Source organism: Typha latifolia, chromosome 1, assembly GCF_019914945.1.
Source record: "Typha latifolia isolate L0001 chromosome 1, TyphaL0001v2, whole genome shotgun sequence".
Lineage (NCBI taxonomy): Eukaryota > Viridiplantae > Streptophyta > Magnoliopsida > Poales > Typhaceae > Typha > Typha latifolia.
The window spans coordinates 5,312,029-5,321,816 of record NC_133086.1 but is presented as its reverse complement, the minus strand read 5'-3'; the positions used below and the strand labels follow the sequence as shown (position 1 = coordinate 5,321,816).

Below are 9,788 nucleotides of genomic sequence, written 5' to 3'. Positions count from 1 at the left end.
CTAAAGAGTCATCGGGAATAATAGGTGGGAAAACTAATATATTAATTATTTTGGTTCTATTTTGTAAGAGGTCAACTTGGAGTGGATACTACATAGAAGGAGAAATAGAATTTATTGTAAATAGCTCGGCTCGTGGGCCCAGTAATATGTATGTTTGGAGGATTAGCTCGAAGATTAAAGCATTGAGTCGGCGACGATGATAAATCTATTTATGACTACGTTAATGGAAGAGTTGTTGAAGTTGTCAATGGGTTAAATATTTTTGTATCACGAAAAGTTTGACTTTTTATCCGGTCTATGTCTCTACTACAAGCTATCATACAATAAAGAGAACAAAAATAAGAAAAGAAAAAAGTGGTGTTATTTGCATAATTTGATGTCACATACATAGACACATACTGACTGCATAAGTTTCGTGCAGCCGGGGAATACAGAGAGTCATATCCATTGAGTCTCCTCTTTCCGACCTTCTCCCAATTTTAGCTCCCTTTAATCTTTTTACATCAAAAAAAAAAAAAAAAAGCTCTCTTTAATCTCTATGATACACCCCTCATCTTTTGACCGTCGTGGTGGTGGAGCCCATTCGCCATAGCAACCCTTCTTGCCTCGCTGGACTCTCTCTCTCTCTCTATAGAGAGAGAAAGAGTGGGGAGAGAGAGAGAGGCAATAGGAGCTTCGTCGCATCGCCCGACTCGGCCAATCGGAAGCCAAAGCAGGCGAGAAACCATTTGGTGCCAGATCTGAGAAAACCCACTTGGTTTCGTCTCCGACCGCCTAATTTACCGTGTCGCTCTGTCCTAGTTTGATCTGAGAGCGAATCCAACCAGAAAGGTGGGTTCTTTCGTGGCCTTGTGCGTTTTCTTTGTTGAAGTGTAGTAAAAATCTGTTAAATTATGGATATTTTAGGGAATTAACTTTTGGGCTCTATTCGTTTGATTACAGGGCGTGAATTGGGATGTGGGTTTTTGATTTTACTTCTTAATTCCATCTAATTTGTTGTTGCGGCGGAGATTCCCTGAAGCTTTAAGGAAGAGCCAGGACAAAGATTCCTCGTTTCCCCCTTCGCGACCCTGGATTTTGACCGTAGGTAATCGCTCTCGTTGTAGGAATCTTTGTGATCTGTTACTGTCAAATTGCATCGAGATCATCTATTCTTATAATAGGGATCTTTATCCGATTTGATTGTTCTTGTCCTTTATCTTGTTCTACATTTGCAGTGATTAATATGCTTTGTTTCTTACTTCTGAGTAAGGCGACGTAAGGGAGCTGGAAAGTGTTGAATTTGCTTAGATACCATTGTTGCCAAAGAGTAGATGTCGCGAACTCGGAGGCGGATTTGGGTGAGATGAGGGATGCTAGCGGGATTGATGAACTTCTTGCGGGCCTGTTGGCGGCCGTCATCCGATCGGTATGTCCATGCAGGATCTGATGCGCTCGGTAAGCAGGACGGGCTTCTTTGGTACAAGGACACTGGGCAACACATGAATGGGGAGTTCTCCATGGCTGTTGTTCAAGCTAATAACCTGCTTGAAGACCAAAGTCAGATTGAGTCAGGTCCATTGAGCTCCCTAGACTCTGGTCCATGTGGTACTTTTGTTGGAGTCTATGATGGGCATGGTGGTCCGGAGGCATCTCGTTATATCAATGATAATCTATTCCACCATCTTAAAAGTAAGTTCTGAACCTTTTTTTCATGATGAGATATTGCAACTCTTTTTCTTTTGTTTTTTACTTTATTATATTGTGTTCTTCCTTGTATAGTAATAAATTTATAACATGACTAATTGACAATTTGGTACTTCCTTATTGGAAAGTTTGTTGATTGTTGAATTTTTGGTGTTACTGTAAGTGGATAGTGAGTTTCCTTGTTTGCAAACAACTTTGACAATGAGACTGACAATATTAGTGGTCACTCCGTTTGCATCAGTCATATCTGATTTATTGTTCAGATACTATATTACTGTGAGCTTGGTTCTTTCTTCTTCTTTTTTCTTGGAAGCATATCTGAGCACTGCAGTTTCTTAGCTTCTCTCTTGTTTATTCTTTTGGTAATTTTTGGTTGTAGACTTATGGATGTAGAAACTATTGGTTTTTCGTTCATGTGTTGGATTTTCATTTTCACTTGAATAGTATGTAGTTGAGTCCACCTGCATGTCTATCTTAAGTTGCATATCCTGATGCTGTCAATGTCCTATTAGCTATTATGAAAGATCTCAGAATACTGTGTAACAGTAGTGCACGGATTTGGCAGGATTTACAGCTGAGCAGCACTCAATGTCAGCTGACGTAATTCGGAAAGCATATCAAGCGACCGAAGAGGGGTTTCTCTCTCTTGTAACCAAGCAATGGCCTTTGAAACCTCAGATTGCAGCTGTTGGATCATGCTGTCTGGTTGGGATAATCTGTGGTGGTGTGCTGTATATAGCTAATGCTGGGGACTCCCGTGCTGTTTTAGGCAGGCTAGTAAAAGCTACTGGAGAAGTTTTGGCAGTCCAGCTGTCATCAGAACATAATGCATCGATTGAGTCTGTGAGAAAAGAGTTGCAATCAATGCACCCTGATGATTCGCAAGTTGTTGTTTTAAAGCATAATGTTTGGCGTGTGAAGGGCATCATTCAGGTGCGCATTGTGTAACCAGTGTAAACAATTTGCAGTAGTGATACCTAACCAAGTTTCCTCCCATGTAAGGCCTTAGCCAATTATTCTGGTCCATACTCTTTGTATGCATGCTTGTCAGAATCATTACAAGAACTAAGCAAATTTTTTGTGTTGATTCATGTCAGATCTGCCCCCTACTTGTGAATCCTGTATAGCTTGATTACATTTAAGCATCATTTTTATTTGGTGCTGATTTCATGTGACAGCATCATGTCTGTTAATCCTTGTTGCATCCTATATATGATACTGCCCTGACATGTAACAAACAAATTTGTAGGCTTGCAATGAGTTCTAAATTCTAATAGATTGGCTCATTATATATGACACTAGGAAACTTTGGCATTTGTTGTTTTCCTCCCCTCTAGATAATATTTATACTTTGTAGGTCATTCAAGAGCTATATTATATGGAAAGAGAAATTTGTAATTGTATCAACAGGAAAATTTATATAAGATAGTAAATATCATGTTAATAGTCGGCAGAGTATTAATTTATTGCCAGGGTATTTCTCTTACTTGTCATGGCAGTTAAGAAAATTTGTTATTTTTGGCTGACAGATAGAATGTTGCCTATTTACTTCATCCATTATGATGTATTTTTTCTCTTTATTCCTCCATCAAACTTTCTGCTCACTATGGTTATTAGAGAGCAGCCAAGCTTGTCAGCAGTGTCTCTTTTTCCATTTATAGCAGTTTGATCTACAAGTAGAACCAAGAGAAGCTTGGTAGAATTTATTATTTCATGTTTGGTGCAGTTCAATGACTGCCTTAAATGTTGCATCTCAGCATTTACTTGTTTCTTCATTGTTTTGGAGAAGCTTAAGTCCGGAAACTATTTTGCTTGAGCCTTTTGTAATTAGCCTAGTGAAATTCTGTTTATTTGGTTATGCGATTGTTTGAGGCGTCATCTTTATCTTGTTTATATTTATTGTTATCTTTACCCCTGTAGCAAGTTAGTATGGTTAGAGCGATAAATTTTTCTCAAATCTGGGCTAACAAAGATTAATGTGATGAGCTTATTTTTCAACCCTATAGATAGTAATTCTACATGGATAGATGCAGGGAAAATATAAGTAGTTAAGTACATGAAATACATATTGTATGGTAGTCACCATAGAACTTTAGATTGTATTTTATGAGAGAACGAGTGAATATAATTCAATTCCACAAAATCTACAGACCTGACTAGGTTGTTGCTATTCAGCTGGTTGATATCTTCAATATATCTGGTTCTCTCTCTTAAAGATATTATTACATTTGAATACAAGTTCATTTTAAACAACTAAGCTGATCATCTGTATTTTTCCAGATGCTCTCAAGTATGCTTATGTTCTATTGATACAGAAGGCCAATTATTTCTTCTATTTTTCTGCGGCGATTGCAAGTTTTACCTGTTTAGCAGAAAATTATTCTAAAAGCACCTTTGGCCGGTGGTGCAATTCTTGTCTTATATTTCCTATAATTTTTGGTTGCATATAGTCGAGCATGCTGCTCTAATTTTTTACTTCTAAGATCTCTTATCCCTTGTTGGAGTACCTAAGCATGCCTCATTGCCTCTACATCAGTTCCATTTCCAGTATATGAACAAAGAATTCTGTATTATACTATGCTCATTCTATCCCCCTATATTGATCCGGTATAGCTTACTGTTCATTTTGGGTCTGAGTTCTTACCAAATGTAGAGCCTACTTTTGTGTTGAAGCCTCGAGCGGTCAAAAATGAAGAGGGATATACTAAGTTACCAACAAAACCCGGTACTTGCATCATGGCTGTGGGAATGAATAAATACCCTGCTTATTTATGGAATGAACTATTTAAAGAAATTATAGAAAAGGAATAAATGAATCTGTCTCCAGTTGTCTGGGGTAGGATGTGGATCAAGCTTTTGATAAATAGGTCCACTTCAATACTTTGGAATTAATTTCATGGATATACAACTACATATGATTCTTGTGAATGATAATAAGCATCAGTATTAGCTTGGTTCTATACATCATTAAATCGTATTTTCTTTCCGTCAACTTCACTTGGGCTTGGTTAAATATTAGCTTGGATGATGCCCCTTGCTCTTGTTTAACACAAGTTCTAGTTTCTCTTGTCTTCTCAAACTACTTAAATCTAATGTTTCTTGCACGCTGCCCTTTGAGTACGTATTTTATTTAGATTTGCTAAATTTAATAGTTTTGTAGTTGAAAGTGATATATTGCCTGTAAATCATGGTTTGCAACGAACATCTTGTAGTGAATTATGTGCTCAATTTCCTGACTTTATTGAAATCAAGTTCTGTTTTACTTGCTTATAACTTTGTTCTGAAATCCTTATATGATTATGGTGACCATTAATGATTAGCACCATTCAACTCTTGCTCATCAGATCTTATTCTTTCTGAGCATTTTTACCTTTTGCCATCATATATATGCTGTGGAGCAATTATTCAAATACTTACAACTGTCCCATGAACAATCTGGATGATGTCTGCTATTCGCAAAGTAATGGATCACCTAGTACATGAACTCAAAATGTTATTTCATATGTTTGATATTAGTCAGTCCTATTTTGCAGGTTCAATTACATTTTTTATTTTTCATTACTCAAAGTTTAGATGGACTCTCTCTCTCTCTCTCTCTCTCTCTCTCTCTCTCTTCTGCTTCAATCTTAGAAAGTTATCAATCTATTGCAGGTTTCTAGGTCAATTGGTGATGTATACCTGAAAAAAGCAGAATTCAACCGGGAACCATTATTAGCTAAATTTCGCCTTCGTGAACCTTTCAAAAGGCCTATACTAAGTGCAGAACCATCAATATATGTGCAACCACTGCAACCACATGACCAATTTCTCATATTTGCATCTGATGGGCTTTGGGAACACTTTAGCAACCAAGAAGCTGTTGATATTGTTCACAACTGTCCGCGCAATGTAAGTTTTCCATGTGGATTTTCTTTTAATAGATATAAGCTATGGCTTGGTGTAGGAAGAATTGGTACTATAGAAAGGAGTCTACTGTCTAAGATAATAATGTTAGATTTTCTGAATTTTTCTCAAAGAGCAACATCAATAACCACTTATATTAACCTATGATTTGCAGTAGTTTACAGTTTATCATAGGTTCTCAGTGTGGATCTTTGCTCTAGGTTAAAAGATCAAAGCATTTAATAGCTTTCCTACTTACGAGTTACTACAAACTTCTTATGCTATTGTATGTGATTTATGCATTTTAAGCTCATATACAGGAGACGAACCATATCCCAGGTTGTGGATTGAGTTTGTTAGGGCTTGTTTGTTTACATAACTTTTGGTTGCTCCAGTGCACTGTTTCAAAGGAATATTTTCCTTTTCACACAGACCCTTAATTTTCGGTGTTTATGTGCATGATGGGCTGTACCTGTCACAACCCCACTTGTGAAGTTGAAATCCACCTGATGAGCATGAGCTTAGAGGTACCTTTAGCCAACCAATATTTGTTTGATTGGATGAGAACATTTTAAGGAGTAAATTTTTTTCTTGATGTTCTATGGTGCACTTGCTCTCATATAGTATCAAGATTTAAGTGCTGTGACAACATAATCTCATAGGTATTTACAAAGACCTACATGACTTGGAGGGGGACCAGATGACCCAGAATTTATAATTTTGTCTAATTTAAACCACATTCTAATAATCTCTTGTAGACTTGTAAAAATTAAAACAGTAAACATACATATATATGTAGTGTAGGTTTGCGAAAAGATATTTTATGTATCTTGTAGAATTGCGAAAAGATATTACAGGTTTAATCTTTTGTGTCTGTGTAACTTGGCTTGGAAGAGAGCTGACACTTTCATAGTGGATCTTGTAAAGAAGCATAAAATATGTGTAGTAATGTTGTGCTTCTGCAGGAATAGTCATTCTTTAAAATAAATAAAGAACTCTTTCTAGTGATCATCTAATCTATTCAACCTGTACATTTTAATACTTTTTGCTCGCAACAAAGGGAGGATGTTTAAGTGGCAGTATGTCTCCATGCACCTTTCATTTGTTTGTAATGCTGATACTTAGCTATGTTTTGTATGCCACAGCACTAATCTGATTGATGGAAGATGTATTTCTATGCTTATTATGTTTGGATGTTGTGCAGCATTATTTTATTGTACCTTGTACTAATATATGTAGTTTATGCTATGTGATTTTTGGTGAAAAAATTGGGGCATTTATAGATGCGTATTGTCCTGCACAAACAGCTCCTCTCTAAGTGCTCTTTGTTATTCTTCTCCTATTTGAGTTGAAATTTTGCCCTGACAATCCATCCATGATTAGTGTTCAGATGGATATTATTAGGCAGATATGGCTGACATCATTCGACATTTACTTTTAAACTCATCAAATATTTGGTTTAGAGAATATCATGGTTGCACGGACTACGATACGTGAACCGAGGTGCATGCATATTGTTGAAGTTATCTGTGCTGGAAAGCTTATTTAGAGTGTAATGCTATTCTGCAAACTATCTTTAAACGATACAGCATGAACAATGTCATTTACCACAATCTTGTAGGGAAGCGCTCGGAGGCTAGTCAAAGCTGCACTGCAAGAGGCTGCAAAGAAAAGAGAGATGAGGTACTCTGATCTCAAGAAGATCGACCGAGGTGTCCGTAGGCATTTTCATGACGACATAACTGTCATCATAGTGTTCCTTGATTCGAACCTCATAAGTAGGGCCAGCTCGCACAGCAGCCCTCCTCTGTCGGTGAGAGGTGGTGGGATCACCCTGCCGGGAAATTCACTTGCACCTTGTTAAACACCGTCGGAACTCGTGTCGTCTTCCTTCCTGAATGTACTAAACTTTGTTCTCTTATCAACAACTGCAAATTATCATCTCCTCAATGATGTACAACACAGAAGGAACACTAGAAGGAAAGGAGGTAGAGCATCTTGCTATCTGTTTTTAATCTTATAATACTGTTTTAAAAACACTTTTATCCAAAGAAAACTTCCTTCTTTGTTGTGACTTATAAATTTCAGTTTAAATAGCATAAACATCCCCTTGTACTTTTTTCTTTAATAAAAAAAAAGGACTCAAACTTACTGGTCTCTTGGAATACTAATACTTGTGCGGTCAATTCTTCTTGGTCTTTTTGTAGTACTCTTCTTGCATGCCTAATTGGAGGAGTATTCAAAGAAATGTCCAATAAGCAATATAATCTCTTCAAAAGGCCTCGTTGCTTTTAGAAAAAAATAACTACTAACTCTGTGAGAGTTGGTTAGCATGTTCCCTTCCCAACTCTAACCTACTAAGCTCATCAGCATGTCATCACGTACCCCTAGTTTAGTTGCAAGATTCTCTACAGCAAAAAAACATCGGAATTATCTGCCATCGTGGATACATGGCAGCTTTTGTTCGGATCCAAATGGAAATCCCTGCATCCATACTTGGCAAGTTGAAAGAGTCCTCACCAAAAGAAAAAAAAAGGAGTCACAATTAATAAGCAATACAGATTTCGTCAAGCCACTGCAAACTACCCAATGCTTCCGACCTTAAAGAAGCATTAAACTTTAATATGAACATGCTGACCAAGAAGACTTTACTTCTCCTCCCTTTGACCAAACCCAATCTCCTCCCTGCACCATGAAGACTTTTCTCAACAGCCCATCTTCTCATAAAGGGTTGACCAAATTAATTGTACAAACCTAATTAGTTTATATATCGATCTTCTTAGGCGAGTACTACTATTCTCTGCCTAAAGCTTCTTCATGGAGAAATCATCGAGATCTGTAGGAACCAACATCTTCGCCTTCCTCGGGAAGCCGGCGCCCATCTCGGTGTACCACAACAAAGCCTTCTCGGGGCCTATAGTGCCATTGATTCCTATGGAAGCCAGGAGATCAAAGGAAAAGGATAGGAGGAGTGGTAGCTTTGAGACGGAGGAGCCCACCTCACCTAAGGTGTCATGCATGGGCCAGATCAAGCACAAGAAGGTGGCATGTAAACTTAAGCAGCGGCCGCCGCCGCCGGCGCGACGTGATCAGAAGAGAGTAAGTTTCGCAGTGCCGAAGATATTTTTCCGACGTAAGGCGCGGCCCATGCATAGAGTAGGGGATGAGGAGCGCGAGAAGGTGAGGATGGTGAGGGCGCCGTCGATAGCGCGGATGAGGAGATACGCGAGCGGCCGCGAGTCGGCGTTGAGGAATTTTGATTGGAAGAAGGCTGAGAAGGGGAGTGATGATGATGACGAGGAGGAGGAGGAGGAGGAGGAGGAGGAGGAGGTGATCATAGCTCACTCTGCGCCGTTAGTGGTTGGCGGCAGAGTGGAGGCACCGGAGCCGAGGAAGGAGGTGAATCTTTGGAAGAGGAGGACGGTGGCTCCTCCTATCCCTCTTCAACTGGATTAAGGGGTGGATTTTCTTTTTTCTTTTACTTTCTTTTCTTTTCTCCTTTGCTTTGCTCGTGTATACTTCTGTTTGTTAATTACACTAGATTACGCAGTGATTAATTTGTTCTTGGACAATTAATTCAATACTTAACTCTAATTCCTCTTTCTCTCTCTTTATTCAGCTTCTGAGTTTGTATGATATATAAGATTAATGGAAAGTATCCATCACACCTTATTTTCATCTTTTTCTTATGTGGTCCATAAATCAAAAATAAACTTTTCGATTTCATAAGCCAAACTTCATTTGCACTTTTCAAGACTAAATTACCCCGTGAGTCAAAAATAAATATAAAATAAATTTTTTTTATCTCTTAATAAATCTAAGGATAGAATTTCAATAAAGGCATTAATTGTTGGGCATCTAAACAAATAGAAAATACTAGTTGTATTTGTGGTTAGGGGAGACATTGTTTTCTTTTATTAATGTTAAATAGGTCGAAAGTCCAATATGACATAGTCTTAACATTGCCACATCGTAGTCGTAGGTAACCATATTTTAATTAGATTTTTTTTTTGGGTGACGTAGGATGATGCAAAAGCTTTACCAAATTCTATTTTTTTAAAGAGTTTATTTCTGGACAAGGATTTCTCCAGAGGCAAAAAAGAAACATAATTGTTGTTAGTTTTCAATTAGAGGCACACCGCTTAACCAGCAAAATGATTAAACCAACTTAGACTGTTGTTAGACTGAGTCATGAGAATTACAATAATTTTTTTTTTTTT

The 9,788-nt window shown here is 37.8% G+C and overlaps 2 protein-coding genes across 5 annotated transcripts; both read left to right on the top strand.

Annotated features, from left to right (window-relative positions):
- Positions 1-440: 440 nt before the first annotated feature.
- LOC140796167 (probable protein phosphatase 2C 60) lies at positions 441-7,739 on the top strand. Of its 4 annotated transcripts, none has more exons than XM_073149084.1 (6): positions 441-831; positions 943-1,087; positions 1,253-1,671; positions 2,252-2,619; positions 5,338-5,574; positions 7,190-7,739. In XM_073149084.1, exons 3-6 carry the CDS (start codon positions 1,353-1,355, stop codon positions 7,430-7,432), a joined length of 1,167 nt encoding a protein of 388 aa, XP_073005185.1. In that variant the 5' UTR covers positions 441-831; positions 943-1,087; positions 1,253-1,352; the 3' UTR covers positions 7,433-7,739. The 4 variants fall into 4 exon arrangements, with proteins under 4 accessions (XP_073005185.1, XP_073005176.1, XP_073005202.1 ...); XM_073149075.1 differs by having other exon boundaries at positions 474-831; positions 1,218-1,671; XM_073149101.1 differs by having other exon boundaries at positions 640-831; positions 943-1,083.
- A 370-nt stretch (positions 7,740-8,109) lies between these two features.
- On the top strand, positions 8,110-9,122 carry LOC140796199 (uncharacterized protein At1g76070-like). Its single transcript, XM_073149122.1, has one exon. The coding sequence runs from the start codon at positions 8,386-8,388 to the stop codon at positions 9,022-9,024; it is 639 nt and encodes a 212-aa protein (XP_073005223.1). The 5' UTR covers positions 8,110-8,385; the 3' UTR covers positions 9,025-9,122.
- Positions 9,123-9,788: the final 666 nt, after the last annotated feature.

Bases quoted from the DNA above. Each gene is read 5' to 3' on its own strand.
- LOC140796167 (XM_073149084.1), top strand. From the start codon at position 1,353: ATGCTAGCGGGATTGATGAACTTCTTGCGGGCCTGTTGGCGGCCGTCA. The intron at 1,672-2,251 runs GTAAGTTCTGAA...CGGATTTGGCAG, and splicing joins TCTATTCCACCATCTTAAAA to GATTTACAGCTGAGCAGCAC. The intron at 5,575-7,189 runs GTAAGTTTTCCA...ACAATCTTGTAG, and splicing joins TTCACAACTGTCCGCGCAAT to GGAAGCGCTCGGAGGCTAGT.
- LOC140796199 (XM_073149122.1), top strand. From the start codon at position 8,386: ATGGAGAAATCATCGAGATCTGTAGGAACCAACATCTTCGCCTTCCTC.